This window comes from Cygnus olor, chromosome 6 (assembly GCF_009769625.2).
Source record: "Cygnus olor isolate bCygOlo1 chromosome 6, bCygOlo1.pri.v2, whole genome shotgun sequence".
NCBI classification, from domain to species: Eukaryota; Metazoa; Chordata; class Aves; order Anseriformes; family Anatidae; genus Cygnus; species Cygnus olor.
The window spans coordinates 39,219,814-39,247,598 of record NC_049174.1 but is presented as its reverse complement, the minus strand read 5'-3'; the positions used below and the strand labels follow the sequence as shown (position 1 = coordinate 39,247,598).

General features: G+C 42.7%; 1 protein-coding gene across 1 annotated transcript in view; it reads right to left on the bottom strand.

The window, feature by feature from the left end:
- GALNT13 (polypeptide N-acetylgalactosaminyltransferase 13) overlaps positions 1-27,785 on the bottom strand; it is a 124,324-nt gene that overhangs the window by 25,413 nt on the left and 71,126 nt on the right. Inside the window, exons 8-11 of the mRNA XM_040561509.1 lie at positions 27,221-27,338; positions 18,690-18,870; positions 3,081-3,220; positions 92-190 (exon numbers count right to left, since the gene is read on the bottom strand). Of these exons, the coding sequence (XP_040417443.1) occupies positions 92-190; positions 3,081-3,220; positions 18,690-18,870; positions 27,221-27,338 (538 nt within the window). The remainder of the gene's footprint in view (positions 1-91; positions 191-3,080; positions 3,221-18,689; positions 18,871-27,220; positions 27,339-27,785) is intronic.

Sequence of the window (27,785 nt, the reverse complement as noted above, 5' to 3'; positions counted from 1 at the left end):
TATTTTGCCTGTGGTTACACAGCAGCAGATTGAAGCATTTACTGTAAAAAAACACTTTTTTTTAACATTTATTTCTTATTTCTTTTTTTACCTGATTTCCTCCCATGCCATGGCAGTTGAAGATGCCCACTTTCTCATTTTCCTTGCGGCCCATGTTGTCTAAGCACTGGTTAGTGTCAACATTCCTGATCTGAAAAAAAAAATGAGATGAAATGTTCCGTAAAAAAGTACGTCTCTAAATGCCATATTTGCACAGAAAAAATTACATAACTGTGGGCTGCAGGAAAAAGTACATTATCTATGCATTCAGCTATATGAATGCATTTCAACTTGCAATTGGTAAATATATCACACTCCCAAAAGAATATGAAATAATTACAAAAACCATAATGAGTTTTTAAATTACATAGTAAGTGAGAGGATGAACGGCATTCAAGCCGAATCTCATCCGGTGCCCTGTGCTGTTTTGTTAACAAGTGAAATATGCTTAACGATGCAGAAGCAGTGGTTTGCCTAAGACACGAGTTTTTATTTCCTTCCAGCAGGGCCGAGCCCGTCCCCAGACAGACAAACTGAGTGCGAGCAGTGTCTCGTGTCTGACTCCTTCCGAGCAGGGGCTGCCGGGCAGCTTCTTGACTGAGCACCTTCTCCCTCCTCTGCTCTAACAAGTACGGTGCTGTCATCCACTGATACTGCCAACGTTTGTCAATAAAACGTTCTGCTCGGAGCCCAGCTCTCCTGTAGGAGGGCTGCACAAACAGGGGGCCCTGCTCCCTGCCACTGCCAACAGCACGCGGCGATCTTCTTGCTAATGGGAGCAAGGTCAAGACACGTCTTGGGCCTCGGTGCTTTGGCAAAACTGGTGTGAACCGTACTCTGAAACTACTTGAGTGGTATTTAGCACGTGTCGCAATCATCTCTAATTCCCAGCGCCACTTTCAGAGGCTTAACCGGCACGGCAGTGAATTGCGAAACAGTGCTCACACGGCCACTTCTTCGCCTGCTCCAGCACTGTAATCGACCAGACCGAAATCGCACCGCCTTCTGTTGGGGAATAATCCCTCGAGGCTCGCGCTCTTCGTTGCTCGATCCCCCGAGAGAAGCCAGCAGCAGGGCTGTACGCCCTCGGGAGACTGCTGTGACCCACGGTTTCCAGCCCTGGGCTGCCAGCCGGTAACCCACCGACGGACCCCACCGCTGCCCATCAGCTCCCCAAACCCATGCCCCCGTAGCCGCAGTGGGGACGAACGAGCCAGCTCGTAAAGAAATAATCCTGGCAGTCAGCTCACGCGCCCAGCTGAGACTAGCAGGAATTTTCCTTGTTAAAAAGCATCACAAATCTGGGAATTGGACACTATTCCAATCCTGAGCTGTGGGTAAATGAGAAAACTGCCTGAACTTCATCTTTGTTCTAAGAAAAAACGTTCGTTTCACATGTTACGGAGCTACTTCAATTTTCTCAAACTCGTTTTCATGAAAAGCTGCGGTCAAGCCTCTTTTTCTTATATCACCTTTTTGTAGAAATAGACAGTCAAGTGTTTTCATGAGAAAGGTATTTTTTTTGCAATCCCTTGACTCATTAAAACAGAGGGCTAAAATGAAAAGTGACTTGAAAACTCCTCTATGATTATTATGTCTCAGCTTTACAAAATAATTGTCTTGCATTTACATTCTATTCACTTACAACGTGAAATGAGTAAAATACAAAAAAGCATATTCAGCATTCACCACATTTTGCCAAAAGCTTATGCCCTATCTGAGGCATATTTTTGTTCGTCTAGGAAATTCAAATCTAACACAGTAACTGCATGTAGGTTATGTTCTAACCGAAGGGAAAATTTAGTTGCAAATGAAGACCTGGCAGTCTTCAGGATCTGCCTGGCAAGTCCCAGATGAAAAAGCTGCACCAGCTACCGAAGAGCTTCAGTTCCGTACAGCTCCACACTGTGGAAATTTCATTTTAAATTTGTGCACTTAGTTTATAAAAGCAACAGTCATATTTCAATTCGCCGCTGGAAGGGAGGAAAACTACTCTGAGAATACACCTCAGATGTTTTTAAAATTCTCCATTACTGCTGATTAGGGGACTGGAGTTTTAGGTGTAAAAATCCACTTTACTGCTCAACTGGCAGTCGGCGGCTGCAATAGTCAAGCACGAGTTTTAATTCATAGATCCTGCCTGAACGCCTGTTTCCATAGAAACCGAGGCTGTGTTGTTAAAAATAAGGTGTTTTAATAACTATTGTATTACTTCCTCATACTTTTATTTTCCAGTCTGACAATATTGTACAGATCCTTATTATTTGACACTTGTTAGATGAGTTCTTTCCTTGCTGTAAACCCATGTTTCACTTTATTTTGTCATAGTTAAACTCAAAACCCTACTGTGGCTTTTATTTTTCACTACAATTGCAAGTTTCAATAGCAAATTACTTTCCTGGATGCAATAAAGCCATTTGCTCCTTTGATTGCTATTCTATCAGTAGCTACCTTTAAATCAAAGCATTCAAGAGCTTTCAGAAGTCAGCTTAGATACAACTCAATAGAATATTTTTAACAGCAAATTATCTGAATTTTAAAGAGCCTTCGGTTCTTGGTAGTACTCAAATCATCAGATTATTAGGAATGCTTGTGATATTCAGCTCCAGGCAGCCTCGACAGAAAACACTGTATCAATGAACAACCACAATTCATTAAAAAAAAAAAAAAGAGAGAAAAAGAAGGGGGGCAAAAAGAAGCTTACTTTCTATTCTACATATAAGTGACAAATGATGGAAAGCTTTTTCAACTATTCCACATTATTTAATCATATGAAAATATTAATCACAAACCCTGTTTTTCTGATACGCAACTTAATTTAAAAGATGGATTTTTAATGGTGAACACTTTCATAACAGCAATACCCCCTTAAAAAGATTTTGCATATATATAACCTGCTCAAAATAAAAGGTGAATAAGATCCAGAGAATGCACACAAGCACTTTAATTCTTTCTCCAAAGCCACTTCACCTTCCCAGTGACTCGCCACGTGTGCGGCGCACTTACTGTTTAATTCAGCATAATAAATGAGTGATTCCTACCTCGCCAAGAGAGTAATAGCGCCTTGGGATCTGCGAGTCGGGGTAGATGTTTTCCAAGTACCATGAAAAGGGTTTACACTTCAGGTTTTCTCTTAGTGCTTTTCTGACCGACACGTCACCGTAATCCACCTTAACGACACCTGAAATTGTTAAAAGACATGATCAAAGTGCGGTTCCTGCAAAGCTACAAAGAAGACATCACTGATCTTTTTTTTTTTTTTTTTTTTTTTTTTTTTTTAACAATTTCCCTCTTACCAAGGGCCATTTGCTGAAATTATAATACAGCACTGGGTGAATACATGCACTGCTGCTACACCACAGATATTTACAAGCATTAAATAATTAATTTAGCAAGATTGAAACTCTTGAAAAAATTACATTTTTTCTTTTTCTGATAGTTTTCCAACCCAGAAAGCCAAGACCACTGAATTCCTTGATTCCTTTGTATCCCAAGACATTAATCGTTCAGGACCAAAGTTCAATTGTACATAATCCAAGAATTTCAGACCAAATAGTGATTAATTCAAGATCCCCTTTTAAAAAATGCTATACAGTGTTTACTCACTCTGATGCTCACAGAAAGAAAACCCCGTCCATGAACACCTTTACCCCCGTGGTCCATTAGCACGCTGGCTAGACTTTTCCAGCTCCCTCTCCCAGGACCCCGCCGCTCCTCCTTGCAAGGTGCTGTGCCCCGATAACAAACCGGGATCCCCAGCACCCTTCCTAGCAGCACCCTTCCTAGCACCCATCTCCGGGTGCCAGACCCAAGCCCAGCAGCATCCTGCTGCCATCAGCAAGGGGTGGTGTGAGGGCCGCCAGTAGGAAACGTGGGTCACAGAGGGAGAAAACGTAGATGAAGAGTCAGGGAGAAGGGAAATCAGCTGGGAAGCCCTTAGGGAGGCGGCAGTCTGCGTTCTAATTTAGAACATATGGATTAGCAGAACATACGGTGCCGCTGAGGCGACAGCCAGACAAGTCACGTACTTACCTGCTGGTGTGTGCGCGCCCAGGGAAGTGGAAATGCACACGGGAGCACGCGGGCAGGGCTGCACGCCCCAGACACTGGAGATGGCATGGACGAGGTCAGAAACGGCTGCATCGCACGCAAACACCCCCCTCTGACAGCCGGCGTGCACCAGCACTGCCCACAGCACTTGCAGCCTGCAGCGAGCCAGCTCAGCACCACGCCTTCCCAACAGCTCCTTAAAAAAGGGGCTAGAAACTCATTACACGGAGAAGAAACCCATCAGGCGCACCCGTTCAGTGCCAAAGAAAGGCAACCAATATACTCAACTTCTTAACACTTTCTAGGAAGGGCATATGACAGGCAAATACCATTGCCATTCCCACCCTCCTAGCAGGCTGACTTGTGCAGGTCTGCGTATGTCTCTCAGAGGTTAACACACAAGTGAACCAGCAGCCTCAAAACCCCTCTCAAGACCGACACGCTGCAGGAACAGGACAGCGAAGGAAGGAGCTCAGCACAAAGATACAACAGCCGGTCTCCAGGTACCTCCACTGCTTCTTCAGCAGTTATCTCCACTGCTTCTTCAGCAGGGTTAGGCTTTTAGAAACAGTTCCTCAGCCTATTGGGCTTCACTTTGAACTATATTTAGCAAGGTATTTATTTTTACTTTAAAGAAGCACTCTGCGTAGCTGCAGCGCATCCAGATTCAGCGCAGTGTTATTTTGGCTATAACATGACTGCTTACTGGTCCTCAGCCAGTTTTCAAGCCACAGTGATAGCGCTACATAGAAATATTTTCAGATCATAGCTTGAAAGGCACCACCAGATTTATATCTGAAATCTATGCTGCATTTCCATCATCTTCTACTTTCCATTTATCTATGGGATCTTATTTTGAAACCATTTTAGAGGTGAAACTTCAAGAATATCAGCATATGCTGCTAGGAAATCACGCCCTAACGCACACGATGATAACCATCTCTAAAGAAATTCAGTACTCAACAGTAAAACCACTTATCGCTACTAACAAAAATTTAACTTACACCACTCTTATCCATATTTAAATCATAGTAACTTAAATCATAGTAACTTACGGGACAGTGGAAAAGTGAAGACTTAAACTGGATTGTTAAACAAGTTTTGTCGGCAGGATTTCTGCAACTTGTACACATCTTTGTTTACAGAAAAAAGACTGTATTTACATTTTCTTATGTTTTCAGGATGAGCTCTTTTGGGAAGGGGGGAGTGGGGGCCTGTGAGTGCTGCCACTTGCAGAAGAAGAGAAGCGTGCTGCTGGCATGCATGCTGCTCCGTCCTTACCTCTAATCAGGCTAATCTTCCTCGTGGGAGGGCACTGGAGGGGTTAGGAGGAAAGCAATATCTGAGTTGCATAGCGCTCTGTACTGTGGGGATCTGATGAAGCTGAACATGAGGAAAAAGGATATTAACACTGTTCTGGTCTGAGATCACAAACAACACAGCCTTCCCCCATCGCACACGCACACTTTGATACGCTGGTTGTAAACCAAATCTGAAATGCTGCCTCTCAACGAAAAACCCTGTGGATTCACCAAACACCTTGTTTCTATTTGGCTTACATGGATTTCTAATTCCACAGTTGTTTCAGCCCTGGTGTTGCTGGAATAGAAAGCAATAAACCCTTTTCCACTCAATCTGACTCAGCTTCATACTTGAGTTTTCTGTAATTAAACAAATGGCAGCAAGACAAATTTTGGTTTTACACGTTAATGAAGCCTAGCAGTAAAGACTGGGAGCCCTTGGTGGCTTTGGCATACCCACCGCAGTGGGGCAGTTTTATCCCCAGGCTCTTATACCTGGGGATCCCACAAGACCTGGCCGTGTGCCCTGTGGTGGTGCCCAGGTCCCCAGCGCACAGGCAGGAGTCACCCCTTCCAAACGAAGCCCTCCCTTCCCTTCCTCTCCACAGGTTCCTATAACATATGGGAAATACTCCCCACCACAACCCCGACGCGTTCTCCCTTCCCAAAGCCCCTTCATTACAGACATTCCTTGTCTTGCATGAACCAGGCTGACTTGTTTAGGTAGCACTCGTTCACGCTGCATGATGCCAGCCCAAACGCTCTGCTCTTGCTTCCAGCAAGGACCTAATTTGTATAGATCTCTAGTAAACCTTTATAGCCCCTTCTGCTCAATTTAAACCAAGCTATTAGGAATCAATACCTATTCGGTGTCATTACTTGCTAAATAATCAGTGGGACTCAGAGGAAATATAAAAATAATTAATGACTAATAAGTCTGCTTATGCTTAACTACGAAAATGTAAGTGAAATGTTCTCGGACGCAAAAAAGAAACAAAACATCACAAGAAGCCAAAGGAAGTATAATGTTGAAAAGCAAACCTCTCAGGAAAGAAGCAGGTTATATTAACAGACCGGCTGACGCGCTTCAAGCGGAACAAATTGAGTGGCTGCAGAATTGCATTACACCTGCATTTTTTCCACTGGTCATGCCCTGTAAATTGGTATACAAGGACACAGTTTCAAAATTGGCTAAATGTACCGTTTCTGCGTAACAAGCCATTTGTTCATGATGATAAAGATGAAAACTATTCACTGAAATGAAGTACAAAGTTGCAGAACTGGAAATCATTTTCTTTATGTAAGAATAACCCTTAGAAAACTTAATCCAAATGAGGCTTTTGCCGTCTTTTGCTGCCCTGAAAAGCCTAAGAGAAAACATTTCACTGAATCGATATTCCAGAGCATTCAAATGGAGAGCAATGGACCAGAGAAGCCAGTCCAAGCATGTTAGGCTGTAGTTCAGGTCTGAAAACCTGTGCTGCAGTGCACAGCAGCCAGCTCGCTATCTGCAGTGCCTCCTTTAAATGACAAAGCTAAGAACCAAGTCTACCTGCAAACTCCACAGCTGGCAATGCTTTTATTTGATGATGTTTGCTTTTTTACTACCAACATTGTACTTGGAATTGTATTATGTTTCACAGGGGTAAACACGGCCAAGTGCTAAATTAAGTCTGCAAAAGCAGGATGCTTGGGGCACGTTACAGAGAAGCACTGAGAACCCTTGCAAGTCATTTTGGAAAAACACCACTTTCTGCATCACTGTGGCTCAACCGGTGCCTGGGAGGACGCTTGTCTGCAGCATGCTCTGCTGCCTTTTCCTCTTCCCCACCGTCGCTTTGCTGGCGTCAGAGGAGCCGTTCACCTCCTCCAGCTGCCCAGGGCGACAGCTGGACGCCAGGCAGCTCTGGCTGTGCTTTCCACGCTGCTTATAACACAGCTCAGAAAATAGCATGTGATGTTGTACGCTTCCAAAATCCAGGGAATTCCGTTTTATACCTCTATCAAAAGCAGACGTTAATTGGTAACAAATGCATTTTCTAATTAGCCAAAACATTAATGAAGTTGGCTGGGGAACTCCTTGATGTCTTATTTATACTGCCAGAACAACACGCATAACTCACCAAAAAGTGAAACAACCAAAAAATGCGCTAACTCAAAAAGCAAAGCTAAAAAACCACAATACCAACAAAATGCCTCCCTCTGAAAAGGTCTTGCATCAATTTGTAAGCAATTTAAGATAAATTGATGCCGTTGTTTCATACTCTCAGACACGGCATGGAATGAAGATTTTGAGTTTTCCCCCAGGAAACCACTGCCACGGGCGGGCGGCCCGTGGCTACTTCCCACACCCCACAAGGGGACCAGGCTCCTGTCATCCTTGCACCTACTGTGCCACTGCTCCACCACTGACCCACTGTTTGCTTTCTTCTGCTCTTTTTCTACATTAGTAACTTGCTATTTTGGTGACTCTCGAACATGAAATGCTCTTTGAAGAGCATTATTATTTTTTGGACCATTACCTGTGATCGACTCCAGTGGCTGGGTGAGCTAACCAAGGCTCAGGGCTGAAGACGTGGCACTGGGAATACACTCACCTGCCAGAAGCCCCACTCAGGACACAAGGCAGAGCTTTTGCTCCTACAAGCAACGCTGGGGGCAAACCCGCTCCCAGAGCTGTGCAGCCTGCGGGCACACAGGAGGCACTGGGCTGGCCCAGCTGTCCTCAGCCCTCCCGCAGCCTCAGCGCCTCCTCTCCTGTGTGTGCAAAAAACGTTTGTGTGCATGTACACAGACAAGTGTAATTTTTATGTGAACAGTTTAGAAACAGAGGATAATGCTATAAAGAGAAGTATTGTGCAACGCAATTGCTTCTATTCAATATGATGTGTTGTTGTTTTTTTTTTTCAGGGAAGCTCAGTAAGCAAGGACTATTAATATGATTTGGGTCTTCAATATCAGTGTCTGCAAAATTAACAGAAAGAACAGAGTGAAGGTATTTTTTGATGCAGCAGCAGCCGTACTGCTGCTATCCGCATAAGGCCTGCACAAGGCACCTCAGAAGACATTCATGCATTTGGAGCCAAGGAACAGGTTTTTTTTGCTTACGAGGACCTACATTTACGTTTGCCTCGGGCAGAATTACTGCCTAGCTCACAGCCACGCCTGACTGACCAGGAGGATTTCCATTCCTGGCGCACGATGCGTGCAGCCCTACAGCTGCAGTGACTGGAAGATGAGGTCGAGCAAAGAACCCAGAGAGCCCCTTTGGTAATTGTGATGCTAGCAGAGTTGTGATATTTTTTGTACTTGCTTCCTTTTTTCTTCCCCCATTATTTTTACTCTGAGCAGGCTCAGGGCCCAGGCAGGCAGGCTCAGGGCGAGGTGGCACCACTCATCCCATGAAGCTCTCCCCAACGGCTCCATCCCTGTGCCAGCACAGACTGGAGCCAGCACGTGGTGCGTGAGGGCAGCGTGCACCTCTCCCTTCGGCACCGTGACGCCACAGGTCGAATGAACTTATTTTGGAGTGACTGCACTCGCAGCTCTGGCAGTCCTTTAGCACTAAAATGCTAAATCGGTAAGGGAAGAGTGAAAATGTTTATCAAGAGCTCTTACTTGCTAAATTGATACAGCCATTATCAACCTAATTATACAATTACACTTGAAAGGAGGATTGCACATCATCTGCTGAGTAAATCTCGGTAAAACACAAGCACTTATCTTGTAATCCCAAATTAAAACTTTAAAATACTATATTTAAATTCTCTATAATGCCTTAAATAAAGTGCATGAAAAATAATGTAACTTTGCATTTTAGCCTTAATAGACTAGCTAGTATTTGGGAATTGAATACTAACTGATTATTAAGACGATAAGTGGTTTAGCAATGCAGTGAGTGCACAGAGAAACCAAACTATTATGTGCATTATCTTTTTCAGCTGACTGTGCAAATGCAGGCCTATTCTGAGCATATAATTATTTCCGTTCAATGATTAGATACAGTATTTTAATGCATAAATTGACATAACTGCCTACATTTAGAAATACGCAGGCTGAGTGGAATGAGATATGCTGGAACAGCTAGAAAAAGAAGTGAATAATGCTGCTAGGAATACTATGGCAGGTAACTGGAGCAAGCTGAGGAGGCACGTATGTGCAAATCTATTTGGGTATACACCTAAATATTTAGGTGTCTTGGAAACAATAAAATAAGATGTACATTTTGCATATGAGGAAGAAAGACGTTGGTAGTAGCAAAGAACTATCCAGAGTGTAACCTTGCACCCTTGACTTACATCAGTTACTGATGTAAGTACTGATACTTTAATGCAAAACACTGAAAATAACAGAAAACTGACTACTAAATATCCTAACAGTGATGTGTTAGTATTAAGCTAGTAGTTTCTTCATTAGAGATGCGAAGGAGAAGTTGATATGGAGGGACAGTGTGAGAACTGGTGAAAACAGATGAATACGCAGCACCTTGCTTCGCCGCTTGGTGCTACGTTTGGGCACATTCTGCCTTCCTGGCACGAGGTCAGCCATCCTGCTTTGTGGGTACTTTGTATTCCAAAGGAGGCAGGAAAGAGCATTTTTTGCATTCAGAAAACTGCACGGATTTGTACTGATTTAGGAGGAAAGTCTCCTCTGCAGGCTCAATCACCCGGCACCATTTTAACCTCATCATAAAAAAAGCGGGTCTCAGAGTACCGCTGACAGCGATTTGAATGTGGGCCATATGTACGCAGCAGCTCCACTGTTTTTCAGAACAACTTAATCTATTTTCTTCTTCTCTAAGAAAGGGATTTCCTTTAATCCCATTTGAAGTGTATCTAGTATTTCTGAGATTTTTTTTTTTAACTCTCCTGAATTGAGCTCTTACAGTTTTAGGCTGTAATCACTCTGCAGACTCATAGTTAGGCTCCTGCCAAGTAAAATTCAAAGCTCCTTGTCAAATGCAGTATTTCCACTAAAACAAAAAGTGCTCCTTACTACGGCTATATTTTGGGACCTTTCAACCCGATGCCAGCTTCACTGAGCACAGCTTTCACAACCCTGAGAGCAGTCACTGCCCGCTGCCAAGCCGGCAGTGCCAGGACAAGTGCGCTGCTCCCCCCGGCACTGAGGCCCCATCTCACTCCCTGCTACCTGCTTTCTGAGCCTCTGCCAGCATCGCCCTGCCTGTCCTTACAGCTCCCCGCCCCATTGCTTTCTTCAAGGAAGACATCTCTCTTGCCTTTTAGAACCAATGTATAAGAGCATGAAAAAAAAAGAATTTCCTTCCCTAAGCACACAATGCATCTGTCCTTGCACATATATAAAAATGCACCATGTGACAAATTCAGCCTATTTTTTCAGCCCAAGATATTTTGGACAAAATTTAACCCATAAGGTTTTTCAATGTTGTTTTTTTTTTTTTTTTTTTCTTAAATCTGTGTTGGTTATGTTAATAATTCTGGCTCCTAACTCACCTTAGCATGAGGCATGAATGAGCAGGCAACACACAGGATGGCCAAATTGAAGGGCAGCAGAAATAGAAGATTTTATTCTTATCCCCACACAGCTTCTACAAAGATAAGGGAAGGTAGCAGTTTTAAATATACGTAAGACCACAAAAAAATTCAGATGGGCTCTTCTGTAGTGGAGTTAGCTCTATTTTTGATAGTAGACAGCCTCCAGAAAGCAATTCATAACTTGATTAATCAATACTTTTACCTCCAACTATAATTACCAGGTGTGCACCCTCATTATGCTGAGAGATATATTTAACACAATGCCACCGTGAGCAACCACTGGTTCCTCTTTCTCCTAGTACATAATCTGTAAATTCAAATGAACCAGGTCCCAGAGGAGAGCTGGGGAGATGAGTGTGTGCTGATAGATAATAGCTTCAGAGACCTAACTACTAAAATGCAACTTGCTTTGTTCTCTACCAGAATTATCGGGAGATCTGTATATTTCAGATTAATAACCTAAAGGAAACACATGTTGGACAAAAGGATAAAAAAGAAGTTCAACAATATTGTGAACAATTTCTGACATTTTGCAATTATCTATAAAAAATCTATTTATGTTTTTTTAATTAAAATGTTATCTTTTTTTTTAATTTCATAAAATACACTTCTTCTTTATTTGCTTCTTAATCCTGAAAAACATGATCATATTTTGAGAATTTATAAATTATATTCTTAAATAACTTAAAAAAAATCTGAAAATATGAAGGACAGAAATACTGAAATTCCTTCCAGTCACTGAAATACCAGTAGTCATTAAGCTTTGAATTAAACAAATCTTGTCCTGCCAGCATCACCGTATGACTGACCTAATTTCACTCTTCTCTTCTAATAAAATTTTGTAGGTTCTCTGTTTGAATTTTTTATCGAAATCTTGTGCAAATATGCAAATGCACAACTGTGCAAAGAAGAGAGAGGACATTGAGCAGCACCAAATTTCTGCTGCTTTGTGCTCACTTCAGATGCACATGGCAATTTTCTTCATAGAAAGATAAGTTTTAGTTTAACAATAAATACAGAAAGTGTATTGGTATTTCGCCCTAACTTTTGTAAAAAAAAAAAAAAGAAAGTTTCATTAAAAATTGTTGTGAGAAAAAACAAGTATTTTTGTCCTGGATTGGCTCTACTGTTGTACCTACACCTGACGATTCCAAGCAGTGCAGAACGCAGTCCTGAGCAGCTCGCCACAGCTGAGCTCACGCATTTGGAGGGGGGATGCCTGTCCCACAGGATGCTTATCAGCAAGGAACATGCAAAAATACAGGGGAGGTTAAAAAGTAAAGTTCATCAGGTGGAATGGGGAGGACCTGGCAATCAGGGAAGTAATGGCGATCGGGAGGGAACCACCAGGACAGCCAACGCACCGCACAACTCGGCAGGTGGGATAATCTCCCAGCCTGGCTCGGAGGGGAGATGAAGCGGGGTGATATGGTGATACTTTATGGGCTTGTGAAGGTCTCCTTGGTGACTGGGCCAGGGCTCTTCAAGGGATGGCCTGGCACAGTCCTAACACCATGCTGAAATCACCAGTTTCTGTAGGCACCTACATGTGCTGAGAACAGACCTGCCTCCCTCCCTCCTCAGGCAGCACGACCCATGTGTACTTCAAGGCTGGCCAGATAAGCCCCTTTGCTTTGTCTAATTGAGGCCTTATTTTTATCACCAGTAGCCGTATTCAGCAGCGAATGAAAGTGTTCTCTCTGCAGTACGCACACTTTCCAGCCCACGTCAGGATTTAGCCAGTTTCTTCAGGGTTTCAGCAGGCCAACTGAAGAAGAAATAGTGAACAACTGAAACAGGAACGAAAGCCGACAGTCACCCTGCCTTGGTGATGGACCAGGAGTCATGAACATCTCCTACCCACCATGACATACAACTGCCCAAACTCCTCCCTCGTACACGTGGGGCTGAAGAAAGGCACCTCAGGGCAGCGCCGCCGCACGCAGAGGGCAGGAGGCCGCAGGCCTGCTCGAAGGAGGGGGAAACAAGCTCGGCCTGGGCTGAACTCAATTTCCAAGCATCCTGGGGTGCAGAGGCAATGTCCCCTTCCCACACAGTCCCACACCCCCAGCTCAAATGCTGCGGGCTGCTTTTAATTTTCCATCTTATTAGTTTCACATCTTTTCCCATGGAAACTGCATTTTCAGAGCCACCTCAGCACCCTACTGGCATAAAAAAAAGGGCAAAGAAGCCCAGCCCTGTGCCAACCCTGGGGAAATGTTGACGGGGGAATTGACAGAGAAATGTCTTCCCCAGGTGGAGGGAGGAAAACGATGCCTCCTCCAGCGGCATCCCTTCCCGCAGACATTACTGCAGAAAGCGGTATTTGCAATGCCTGCTGTCCCCCTAGATGACAGGCTGCTGAAAAATGGTTCGTTAAAGATAGCCTTGCATTTATAGCTGTGCTTAGAAGCCTAAATTAAAATGGCCTACAGCAAGAACTGATCTTTTCAATGGGAAAAGGGATGTCTTTTCACTTCCAAAACCAGCTGATGAAATTCAGGCTGGGAAGCCTAATATTGGACATCCAAGTTAAAAAATGGTGCTGACAAGTCTCCCCTGCTGCTTGCTGAAACCTAGGAAATTGTAAAGGTAGCTGCAAAACTGGCTGTCCAAAGCCACTGCAGAAGCTCCTCTCTAACATAATAGAAAATAATCTGTTAGCCCTGTCTAAGACACGAGTTCTAATTGGGAAACTTCAAAATGCACATTCATTTGACCTCTTACATGGCAGGCGCTCTTCTAGACAGAGCTTCACAATGGCTTCTGTCACCAAAGGTGTCTGCATCTTTCCAAACTTTCAAATTGGGCATTTTCTACCAGCTGAACAGCAGGATAGCAGTGAGTTCAGAAGATGACACATCGATATTTACCTCACTCCCAAACCTGGAGAGCATCCCCTCGGCTCCAGGACAAAAGACAGCCTCACTGAACCGTGCCCGCTCCAGCAGCCCTGTGCAGGCAGCTCCAGGTGGGCACCAGCAGCAGAAAGGATTATGGGCTTGACTTGTATCGCCCGGCACATTCCTCATATCCACTTCCAAAACTAAATCCCCTATTTAAACTACTTAAATCTACAGAGGGATGGCTTTGAGGGACAATTCATATGGCATTCTGCAATGTGCGCGCTCTGATAGATGGAAATAGGTATTTCTTATCGTCATTCCATGTAGCCCTTCCGTAACAATATATTCTGAAAATCAAATTTATATCTTCGCTTTCGACTGTCCCACATTTTTAAGCCCTCAAAGTGAGGTAATTCAGCCACCTGGCTTACAGAGTTCAGAAATCATATTTCTGGCAGTTTATATACTGCAGCTTATATACCACTTTTCATAGCATTGAAAAGCGTTTATTTTTTCAGCAGGCAATGCTTCACTGTTGTACCTTGACCCAAACAAAACAGTACGAAGCATCTGTGAATTTACTTGTCATCTGACTTTCTCAGCTGCCTGCATTTGCCCCCAGAACCTACTAACCACTAAAATACCATTTTTCCCCTAACTCATTTGTTTTCTACAAATGTTGCATTATCCTCCAGAAAATATTTGATAAAGTTATATTTCCAAACAAGTAGTTAAAACCTTGTATACGATCTGTGCACCCCAAAACACTGCAGGTCTCATTCCTGGCAGTGCTGATGGCCAAAGGGTGGCACAAAGTGCCTGAGCACACATTGAAAGACACAGTGCTCTCTTACTGGAGGTGGTACTATAAAGACGGCAACAAACACATTCACTTTCCTGAGCTGTATTTCCTTTAAATTGGTTGGTTCCAAATTATTGCATTCTGCTGGAGCTTTGACACATCAAATCATCAAAAGAGCAGAACAGGAAAAATCTTTTGCAGATGTGCTAGAGAAATAGTCAAGCCTGTCAAATGTAGGCTTAAATCAGACATTTTTCCATGTCCTTTTTATTTTAATTTCTACAGCCAAACCTAACCTTTTGCTCAGCACTAAATTATTCACTCAACTCAGAATACCTCAGTAGAAGCCCTCTGGAAACAACATATTAAAAAAATCATGTCCTACTGGGGAAGTCCTGCTGTAATCACATGGAGCCTTGCTTAGAAGATCCCGAAACCAAAAGAAAAGAAATGGAAGAGAGGAGAAAAGAAAAACAAAAAGCAAAAAACTGTTCCAATCAGGGATATTTAGTCTTGTATTTGGGAAACTGAAAATTAAAATATGGAAAATTTTGATGTATTTCTTAGCTGAAATCTGAACACATTAAAAAAAAAAAGAAAGAAAAGAAACTACCCATCAGCAATTTCACCTTGCACTCTTCTGGAAACTGGAATTTTTAAATTTCTCTACCATAAATATCACTATTCTAGTCACATTTATATGTATTTTCATAAAATCTCATTTAAAATGTATTGTATTTTAAATAGCCCTTAGTACGGTATTTCTGGAGCTTCAGCTTACCTAAATGCTTTAAAGCAGCTAACTCCTAATCAGCCTAGGAAAACCTACTGCCAGGGCAGACCATAAAAGCACGTAGTGCCAGTCCCCTGGATGCGATGGATTGTCAGCATTTGCCTGCCTTAGACTCATAAGAAAATGTACGCTTTCAGGATAAATTATTAGAAAAGCATTTATGTAGAAATACAATGGGAATCTGGTATTATGAGACTGCACAAAACCAGAGCTTAATAAAGGATGACTGAATAAAAGCTAATCCCATGCGATAACATTTATGGTTTGAACTCTATTGCATTGTATATCGGGTTTGAATTCACTTCTACATCATCTTAGACATCCATTTCTCAGTTTTGTTTTTTTTTCTTTTTTCTTTTTTTTTTTTGCTTCCTCTTGCAGGAGGATAGAAACCAATTACATTAGTAGCAGCCCAGCCAAATTTTCCATCACGTACTCTATTCTTTCAGCTTTAATTGGGTAGATACAAGTACCAATTATAGAGGGAGACGATCCTGCCTATTTCACGCACAGTTCCACTTCCCTAGTTAAGAAGATTCCATCAGTGCAGTTGCTTTTCACTCACGTTGTGTGAATCCTCTGACCTTTTGTTAAATTGGTGAAACCTGTAGTGCCCTTCCATGAGGTGTGGCACGGGGGCAGATGCCTGCTCAGTCAGCGCTGCAAATGATGACTAAACACCGGGAGCATTAAGAGCAGGTCTGTTCCTCCAGACTGAGCGCCACTCATCCTCGTGGTGACTCAGAAGAAACAGACAGTGGAAGACAACAAAACCACAGAACCACAGAATGGTTTGGGTTGGAAGGGACCTTAAAGCTCCTCCAGTTCCAGCCCCCTGCCATGGGCAGGGACCTCCCGCTACACCAGGCTGCCCCCAGCCCCATCCAGCCTGGCCTTGAACTGAAACAGCAGAAGATGCAAATACTCAGAGGGGACTTCAGAAAAAACCTGCCTTACGATGCAGCTGCCTTTCCTACCTCCCTGCCAGATGGCAGGCAGCACCTCCAAACACTTCCCCAAAACACTCAGTACCAACCCAAACCTCCATTTGATGGCAGTTTGTTGTCACGCTTCCCATTGGTTTCATGCTTCCATCTTTTGCCTGCATACACATTTACATATGTCTATCCTTAGTGCACATATAGGTGCAGATATTTATATCTTTTTTTACAGTATTTCCAATTCTTTGGCTTGATAAAGGTTTTCCAGGATAGGCTGAGAATATTTTATGAGCGCATGCTGTGACAGCCACAGGACACTTGTGATAGCCCGTTCAGAAACGAAGAGTTTTCAGACATCACAGCTGATGATTACATGTTGGCACCCGATGATTGACTGAGATGTCATGAAGCCCTGGAAAATCAAAGCACCAAAACAGCTTGTGGGAACAAGCAGGCTTACAGGCTGAATGAGCTGAGGTATAATAACAGTAAATTGTGCTGGAGATGAAACACGAAACTTATAGAGATAATAATATGGTCCGGGGTTTACTTCTTGGTGACAGTGAAAATGTAAACTGATTCTGTTGCTACAGAATTTTAATTGGAAGAAAGTTTAAACGTGGAAGAATGGGAAGATTATCCCAGAACACAAAATAAAATAAGAATAGCTTATATGATCTACGACTGCCCTCTATCACAAACATTTTAGATAATAGTATATACATATTATAAAAAATAAATAACTGACTTTTGTATATGAAGACTTTATATATTCTGGCTTTTAAACAGAAACAATTCAGTTTTTATTCACTGCACAATTTTGTGGTACTGGTAAAACTGTCTGGAGAGGAAAAAAAATACCCAAATGGTTTTCCATTTTATAAATAAATCTTTAAAACAAAGATAATATTATAGAGTATATTAATATTATTTTTTCATTTATTTCAGCCAAATCAAATTACATAAAACTATTTGTCTTCACTTATAGAAAAGAAAAAAAAAAGGTTTAGCTCAAAATGCTTGCTTCAGGAGGTTGGCTGTGACTGAAGGACTACAGAAATACAGGTGCAAATCAGTCTTTATAGGGAGCCAGCAATGAAGTTACACACTCTTTTTTTCCTGATCATGGCCGTGGTTGAAGTTCTTGATTCTTGGATTTGTTCACAGAAGAAAAAGGTTTTATTTCAATTTCTAAGTTTGATTAAAAAAAAAAATGTTTCCAAGTCTAATTTTTCAAGTGATCAAAGGAATTTTCAATGAGGAAGGTATGAACATGAAAACCGCCATGTGAGAGTGTTCAAGGAAGTTGTTATTATTCTAAAGACTAAAGCTTATTTAAGAGTTTCATAAAGTAAGCTGATGCTTAAATACAAGATAAAAACAAGTGAAACTAAACTATGATGGCGTTTCACATGTTCACTGTCTATACAAAGCGAAGCAATGGCTCTGCCCAGTGCAGGGAACCTGTGGGGAAGCAACTCTATACCAAGCTAAGAGGAGACATCCTTCTCAGAGAGAGACATCAGAGACTCAGAGACTGACAAAACCTTCACGTCCCACTTCACATTTAAGGGCTCCACTCCATTCAGCTCACTCATTTGGAGGCCTTACTTATCTTTAGATAAAAACATCCGAGCTTTAATACATCAATGTTAGGTTATTTCATCAAAATACTTACCCACAATATAGCCCTTAACAAATGTTGGAAGATCAAATAGGAAGATCTATTTTATCACATATAATTGTATGCGTGATGTATGTGACTATAATTGTACATAACTTGCATGCTCTGGGTGTCATACTAAGACAAATGAAAATCAGTTACACAAGGAAGAAAAATCTGTATATTTAAATGAAAAAAAGATCTGTATATTTAAATGTTTCTCCTCAGGACTGATATTTGGTAATGGGGAAACAGCAAGACATGGTGAAAATTCTTCATGGCACTTTGATCCCTGCACAGGAACCCTTTTGGAGTGCAGTGACACAGAGCATCGCTGCTGTCCTTCCCATTAACATCTTCTGAAGGAACCTTCAGGGACCATAAGAGCAAAAGGACAATCTGGCCAAATGTGCTTCTTAGACTAGATAGGGGACAAAGAGCTTTCCTACTTGGTTTCAAACTGGTAAGATAAGAATCACGTTCTCAAAAGAAATCCTCATAATCTTCAGCAGGAGCGCATTCTTAGCTAGTATTTTTACCTTGGGAACCGAACATAGGCTTTGACACATGGAAAGAACATTCCCTTGAATTTTGAAAATCCCTTGCTGTTATGTCACATACAACTTTTGGTACATATACATGTATACACTTACCTATATGCACCTCATATTGACATTTTCCTTTTTTTTGGATAACTTTACGTATCATTCATTATACAACAAGAAAGTAATTTCTTACCTGGGGATATTATATAGAAGAAATCTTTGAACTCATCCATCCAGACCTCTGCCAGTCGCCTGTTGTTCTTGTTGATGACGTGTCCCGTGCCACCAGGGAAGGTGTAAGGTGTTGCTTTACGGAAAACGTGGCCAACATGCGAGCAGGTGACAATCTCGAGGGAGCCACCACATTGCCAAATCTGAAATCAAAACATGCAGAAAACGTTGACTAAAACCAATCCAAAACACGTCGAGTTTATAGCAGGAAGGACTCTGACAGGTTAGCAGTTATCTCCTGATTTATTTCCCCAGGTCACAGTTCGACAGGGAATTTCAAACAAAAGATTAAGGGCAATAGCTGGGGCACAATTCGTGATAGCAATGAAAGTGCACAGACTTTAGCTACAACGTGAAAGCTTTGGGGAATGGCACACTTGGTTACATGATCTAGGGGGTGGTGCCCCTGCCTATGGCAGGGGGGCTGGAACTAGATGACCCGTAAGGTTCCTTCCAGCCCAAGCCATTCTGTGATTCTATAAACATAAATATACACAAATCCCAGCCTTAGAAAGGTGTAATCCTGGAATGGATTGTTAAGTGTAGGGTACAGATGTTATCTGTGTACTTCAGTTTTCCAGGAATACGTAATGCTTAAAGAAACAGAGCAGAACTTTTAATTCTGTATCTATTCACATACACATATTTTTAAGCAAAATTATGTTCATGGCCACCCAAGCAAAGACACAGCAGACCGTGGTTAATAACACACAAATAGAAAGCAGCAGAAAGAGAAGCACAGGCACCCTTAACATCACAGATAGACAGGAGAATTTGATGGCTTCAAGTTGTGAGTTCTCCCTTTCCCCTGCTGGAGCCCAAACCCACATTCCGAGTAAGCTCAGTGCCTTCAGTATGACTGCCCAAATATAAGCAATCATTTAATCCTGGACTTCAACACCCTGCTGTTAAATGAAGTAACATATTTTTCTGGCAGCTCGCTAGAGTCTTGGTATGATACACATCAGCTGGTGCATTACCTGCAATCTGTTCTGCAATATCCCATCTTTCTAGGCTCTGGAAAGAACTAGGGAAGGAACTACAGAAGGCTGCAGGTCCAGCTTTGCAGGACTAGAGGCATAACACGGGCAGCTGGGTCTTGATGTGTACAACAGGGCCAAATGAAGATTTGCATTGGGTGCCAGCAGGGTTACAAAACCTTGTTGCTCTGCCAGACGACGTCGATTCCTTGAGATTCGCTCTGCACCAAGGTTTGTTGACATTTTTTGGCTACAACAAGGGTTATTACCAACTGCCCAGTTCACTATTTAGGCTCATCCCACCCTTCACTTTACTCTCCGCCTAAGCAGAGAGCAGAACTAAAATTTCCAATACCTCCTACTAATAAAAAGCAGAGTTTAAGGACCATTTGGTATCTTAAGAACGCTGGTACAGTCTTGTAATTAGAGCTCCTTGACACAGACATAACAGTTACCATAGTAACTTAATGCAGATTTTATTTAATTAGGGCTAGATCATTTTATATAATTTCATTAGTATGCTAAGTGATGTACTCCGCTGGGATAAGCAATGACAACATCAAAATATTCTTGTGTTTAACATCTTGTGTTTTGCAGCTCAGTGACAAGCAGCCAGTTCAGGTGAAACTTCAAGTTGATGGATGCCAAGGAACACACGGCCGCCCCAAAAAGGGAACACACATTAAAACCGAAATACACGCTGCTAATGTATCGACACAGCACCACAGCAGTCACCCACCAGGCAGGACAGGAACGAGCACAAACAATTGTGGGTGCACTTTAACCCTCTGTCTCTGCCTGAGGATCGGCGCTCCCGCAGGTCCCCCCGACCGCCCTCCTCGGCAGGAAATTCCTCCCACGCTAACACTTTAAAACGTGTGTTCCTGTACACTTTTAAAGCATATTTTTGGCTGCCCTTGGTACAATCTGCTATTTATTACAGTTGCCATAGGAATGCAGATAAACCTGCAAAGTGTTCAGAAGAGAAGGACTTCCATCTTTTCAATATTAAAAAGAAAAAAACTTTCCTGAATGCTCACTGGTAAAATGACCACTTTCCAAAAGTTCAGATATAGCGGCTGGAGACTGCGGGATTGCACAGATTTGTGCACAACATAGACGAGATTTACGATGGTATACATTTGATCACACTTCATTGCAAGTACGGTGAATACCAAAACTGTCCCTAACACTTTGATATCGAGGAGCTACTTGTGGACACGACCTCAGGTCAGTTATCCAGTTCCTGCCAGGAGTGTTTTACTGACCACAGATATTTTGGTACAAGACTGATGTATCGCATTTAAATTAAAAGAAAAAAAAGTTACAATTCTAATTTTCACACTAAACTATTCATAAACTGGTTATTGTCACGTCATCTTTTTTAAGATGCCTTCCTCCTTGTATGAGTCTGAAAATTTAAACAGCCTTAAAAATACAACACCAAGGTTCTTTTCTCCCTCGGAAATTTCCAGCTCATGAGCTCTTGCCTCACAACTGCTGTCTCCATCACTGCATCCTCGCTGCAGGACCTCTCCTCTTGTACCCAGTTCACAATCTCCATCTTCTCCTGACTCGGGAGATAATTTCCAGAGTGCCCCTTGTTGAAATGTGTCAGAGAAGAGAGGAGCTGCCACATTGCCTTGGTCTGGAAAACAAACTGTCAAACCCACAGCATTTTGTAATTTAGCTTCTGTAAATCCATGCCAGACGAATCTGTTTTCTACTTATCTTTTGGCTTACAAATATTAATTCCTTCAAAATTTGTGGTAAGACACTGCACACTATGGAATTAAACCTATGGCTCATATTTGCCGACATAATTTATCCCTTTTTAAATATAGGCGTTAATTATTTAAAACTACCTTTGTTTTCTTAGACCTTTGAAAGTCATTCCTATTATTGCACAAAATGAGCGCATTAAGCTCCATCAGATTGCTTTCTGTACAGACTGCTGTCAGGATTTTTTTTCCCTTCCATCATTTTTGAACACCAAGGTAAAGTCATTTCCCACAAATCTCAGCACCTGTCAATCAAAAATGTTTAAGGCTACTAAGAATAATTTGTATGAAAATAAAAATAACACCGAGGCTTTACTCCAAATATTAAAGCAAGTAGAAAAAAAATAATCCTGTGGCTTAGCTTAGGTGTTTGTTTATTTTTGGGTGGCCGGAGTACTTATTACCTACGTACAACCACAAATGAACCACCACACATGCGGAGTCATCCTTCATGGGTGCATCTCAGCAGCACATTTCCAGCAGCTCCGGGACCAGCTTCCCCTTGCTGCCCCGGTGCCAGCGGAGCTGGGGCCGGCCAGGTGCTGGCCCAGCTGCTGCAGCAGCAAACCTGCACGGCGCCGGCTGCCGCGCTACCGCTCACTGCCTCCCTCCTGGGAGCGGGGCTTCCTCGCAACTTCCTTCCACGCCAAAGCACGTAAAACTAACTGCACAGGAGATATACTGCTTTTTGAGGTTGGGATTAAAATAAAACTAAAAATTTCAGGCTAAAGAGATTGTAAGTATTTGTTTTTGCTGTTCCTATGTTAATGATTTTATTTACTTCATATTAGGAAATAAATATTTACTTACATAAGGGGGATTTTTTGGATTCATTTCTGAATGTGTGCTTATTGATGATGGTATTAGATTAAACCTATCTTGTATATTGAAGCTATGGTAAAAATCCCCAGTGATTTCTGCAGTCAGAAAGTAAGTTAACACTTGAGCACAGTTACATTAAATCAGTTAAACTTGTTGGCTGCTATGCAGTGAGGCATAAGTAATAGTTAGGAAAAAAACCTGAAAACTCCGATACCCATCTACAAGATCACCATAATGAAATTAACCGAATCGGTGTACCTTGAATATTTTCCCCTACACAAACACGAGAATCATGACATACATAAAAATTAATGTGGACCAAAAAAAGGGGGAAAATGTTGTATACTTTAGACTTATGTATACAAATATATCGAGTACAATATATGAGCAAACCAGGCTCTTAAAATCAGTGAGCACAGTCCAGCACCTAAGGAATACTGAAAACCACAGAGCTGTACTTTCCATCTGTCTGCCAGGCGATTAGGGATTTATATACCCCAAATTCCACTCAGCCACGCAGAAAATGATTTTCAATGTCACAGCGTACTTCTGAAGATAAAATAATCTCACATTCATGCAACCTCTCCAGCCTCGCGGATGCTGCATCCCATCGTGCCCGTAATTATACGGCACGGGTCTCCCAGTCGCCCAAATCAGTGACCGTGCTGAGAGCGCTTACTTCGACATGTTTAACTGCTCTGTTACACCTGTAATTTTGCAATTGAAAGTAGGGGCCTCCCACACCGTCGGGCTGGAAATTTCTTATCAGTAGTGTTTTGTGCTCTGTGGAAAAGCTTCCTCACCAGCACCCAGCCTCACAGATGTACCTCGGGAGAGCAGCGACCTCCAACGCACAGCTGCCGCTGCTGGCTCGAGCAGCCTCTAAGCATGGGGCGCTGCGCTAAGTGCCAAGTGGATCACACACCCCTGAGCCTTCAGCATTTACTGTGCAAAGTCCTACAGCAGCCGAACCAGAAAAGCAGAAAGAAAGAAAGCAGACTTTTCAGGGACCAAGCACGACACATCAGTCCACCACGCCTCTTAGGAAATGCACATGGACACGTCTGCATAGCCTGCTGCACTTCTGACATCTACCAGCAAACAAAGGGAAGCAGCACCTTAGTCTCGGTAGCACGTGCATTTGCTTCTTCTAGCCTTGTTTTGCCCTATTTGGATTTTTTTCTAAAGAACCAATAATTTATTTTTTTCCTCTGATGGACAGATTATTTTCAATAGCCTGCCTGAAGTTATAAAAGCTCCTTTCTGGCTATAAAGTTTTCACGGCATTTTCTGATCTGGAAAAATAATGCAGAATTTAAGAGAAGACTGAAAAGGTTCAAAGAATTCTATAAGTAATATATATATATATACATATATATATATATATAAAATCTTTAAGAATAGATGACGCTTTCATTAGTGTAATAAAGTTCCGTTCCCCGGCCATAAGAGATTCCTGCCAGGATTTTTTTTTTTTCTCAAATTGCCGTTATTAAAAGACATCCTCCAGAAGGAATCGTTAAAGACCGCTCAGCAGTGAGCAGCAGCACAGCTAATAGACGAAACATCGATTTGCCCAGGAGTGAGGAAACTGTATACAGCAGTGCGCATTACCTCGATATCTTACAGGAATCGGGCGGCTGCCCCAGGACAGCCAGGCAGCCAGCCGGACAGACAGACAGACATCCGTCACCTGCCATTACCCCTGCGCTGCCCGTTCAGGCGACAGGGAGAGGAGGAAATCTCTGGGGAAGCCAGGTCTGGCCAGGACTCGGCACCCACGTGCCCCCGGCAATAAGGGGGGCAGGACCCAAGTAATTCTGCTAATCCCTCTCATAATCCCGTCGGGGATAATCCCACCGCCTCCGCTAATTGCCCAGGAAACAGCTGCAGACATTAGCCTGGGGTGGCACGGGCAGTTTGTAACATGCTGATTTTCAGGACAGGACTTCGGGGGCTTGTTTGCTGCACACCCAACTGACAGCAAACCCAACGGCTCTCCCCGTGTTACAACGCCCCACGTAACAAGACCTAGAGCTGTCCCTGAGGCTGACTCCTACCGCAGCAACCTTCTCGAACAAGGGGCAGTTTCAGCGTGCCCCTGGCTTCACAGAGACGTTCGGGAAGCTCCGTGGTAACTGCCCCTTCGCAGGGTGGCTGCTGCAGGAACCTCAGCAGCCTCTCTTTGTTTCTCATTTTCTGCAGGTGCCTTACATCAGGCACATTTTTAAATTCTGAGGCCTTGGTACCTTATTGATCAAGCTGTACTTGTTGCACTTGACTACGGGGTTGGTTTTCTTTAAAGACAAAGGCTCTAAATGCTAGGAAACAGCACAGCACGGCCATCTTCCACTTCCATGGCAATCCCTGCACTGCAAACATATCACTTCATTTCCATTTGTGACACCGTGCCCTGTTATTAATCCAATGCATGCTTTCCTAGCCGGTAATGTTTCTTGAAGTTGAAGAGGGAAAATGTGAAGGCACAGCACAATGTTTTCCAGCAGGATGCCCAAGGAGCTGCTCGGAAGAGCCCGAAGGAGTGAGGGAAAGCTGCTGGCCACAAGGACAGCTTGCAGCAGCAACGCCGTCCGCTGAGAGCGTTGCTTCACTGCTCTTGGTCTGCTCACAGAGTTTGGACTGACATTTCTAATTTAAAGCCGAAATTCAGCTCTCATGACAGCACTCCCACGGAATTTATATAACTTAGGCCAATCACCGGCTTGCTCACAGAAGCATTGAATAGCTTTCAAATCCGAACTGAAACAGACCTCAAGCAATGATTATTAAGGAAAAAAAAAAAAAAAAAAAAAAAAAACAAGTACCAATTACAGGAAAACCCAGGCAGCAGAACTGCAAGCCGCACCAAAGGCGACCCCCAGCACAGCCACTGCAGCTACCCGTGCCCTGCCGCTGCCGGGAGCCCCGCAGCATTGGGGTTAGGGTCCCGAGGGTGGCTGTGCCCTTCCCGGCTACATGGGGCCAGCTGCGGCCAGCGGTCCTCACCAGCTCCATCCTCTGCACCAGGCCCCACTCCCTTGGCCCCCAGCAGGAACGCAGCCTCCGGCAGCACCGCAGGGAAGTAGGAGACAGAAGAACTCTGTGGAACCGCCAGACCTCTCAGGAAAGGTTTTCAGAGTACGTTAGCATTATTCAGCGAGGGGATGCATTAGGAATGTCCTATTTAGGGCATGTCTCCAGCACAGGCTGGAAGCCGAATACATGCTCACACGCTGCTCTCAGCAGATCATCAAATGCTTTCCGCCAAGAAGAATCTGTTATGCCAGGGAGTGGGAAAAGACCACGGAATTGCAAATTATTTTATTTTGTTGCATTTACAGGGCCTGGCTGGAAAATGATCGGTGTTTGTATCTTTGTTAACAAAACCAGCCACTGCCGGAAGGAGCACACAAAGAATCAGTTTCCATATTATCCATTACGCACTCTGACCAAAAATCATCTCGTCTGTCTCTTTGTATTAGAGTCAGTGTTTCAGGGATTACCCTTTCTACAATGAAAACTCAGTGTTCTTCCAAAAAAAACACATTGAATGTTTAGGCTAATGAGAATGGGACCCTTCCAAAGTGAAGGCCCAAAACTGTTTCTGTAAAATACTTTCTGGAAGCGGTAACAAAGACAAGGAACAGCAAATTGCTTCAGGATTCACCCAGTCAGGCTTTTACATGCATCAGCATTTCTGATTTTTAAAAGTTCAGCACATGAGGTGAACTTCACTTCACAGAAACCATTCGCTGATACTAAGTGAAAAGTGAACAGTACTAACATGCAGATTTAACATAGGAGAGGCTTTAATGCTTTAAAGCAGTGCTATTCACTCTCTGCTTCATGGATCACTTCTAATGACACGAGAAACAAGTCTACTATCCTACAGGCTTAAATTAAAAATATGCTCCTATACAGAGGCCCACATACATCCAAGGAGCATTTTTAGTAGCCTACATACCAACAAATGTTGATTTGAGACATTAACACTCAGAAGAAGTCTCTCTACCTTTCTATTTTACTGGAAAGTGAACCATGTATAGTTAATAGAAAATGGCCTGAAAATGATTTCAAATTCTCAGTTGACCTCCTCTAGAAATATGTGCTTGACAAAACTCTTCAAAGTTGTCTCTGTCAATAGAAAATATTCCACCAACCCCTAGCTGAAGACAACAGAGGAAAAAAAATAAAAAGGAAAGAAGAATATATCCATGCTGTTCTATGGGTTTTAGATAGGTATAACAGGTTTTATTTTGCGTACTTACTTAAAAATGCAAAAATTGTGATACATCAGAGATGTTAAGAGTCATTTTCAACATCCTTTCTAAAAATGATATACTGAAGACTCAGTTTTCCAATTTTCATTTATGCCTTGAGGACAATTGCTAAATGCATTTCATTCAATGAGATTTTCATCTTGTCACGGACAACATACCTATCCCTGGTAGAAATACAGTCGCTTTTCTGCACTATGTGAAATTTCTCTGTGTGCTTGGATCCCATACAGAATAAAAATCCCAGCCAGAAATTGCAAGTTCATGACAGCATACACTTTCAAAAACTTGTTAAAACATGTATTTTTTTTAAAAAACTATACACATTTATACTTTGTTTATGTCAGTTAGCATTTGCACTATCTCACAGAAAGCCTTGCTTCTTTCATACAAAAAGATATTATTAAAATATTTATCATCTCAGAAGTGTAGAGTAAAAGTTTCCAAATAGTAATAAAACGTTTCATGCAGTAAAAAGGACCAAATGCTATGAGGCATCCCCAAACATCTTCAGAATTAAAATTAACCCATGACTTGCATGACAGCTAAAACACAATCACCCTATCTGCAGCGTAGCAACTGTTACAGCAAAACCGTGTTCGTCGACAGAAAATGAAGGAAAACGGCAATTACCCTAAAAGACATTTCAAGATTCTCGCCACCCCAGATATCCATTCCTGCATCGTAAGTTCCTATCTCTTCAAAGTAGTTTCTGTCAATAGAAAATAGGCCACCAGCCATAGTAGGGGTCCTAGTTGAAAACAAACAGAAAAAAAAAGAGGAAAAAGAAAAGAAAAGAAAAAATACCTTTTGAAAGACACTGTGGAATTTATCACGTGATACTACAGCACAAATCTCCCCAGACATTTTGACTGTAAATATATGCTATGCACAGACATAAGAGCCCCCCCGGTGCCAGCGAGAGCACTGCCCGAGTGGCCGGGCTGCCCCCACGCAGCCCCGCACCGCCGCCACGTCCTGCCAGAGCCTTGCAATGGTAAAGTGGATGGAATTGTGGCCTGCTGCACCCAGAACAGCAGTGTAAATCCAATCAGAAATGCTTAGCGCAGAGAGTTTAATGCCTCAGCTTTGCCTTAGAGGGAGACTAAATGTGCATAAAATTACCAGGCATAATCTCTCTTAACAGGATTATAAATCCTTACAACAGGCAAATCCAGTCAGAGTGCAACTTCTCTTC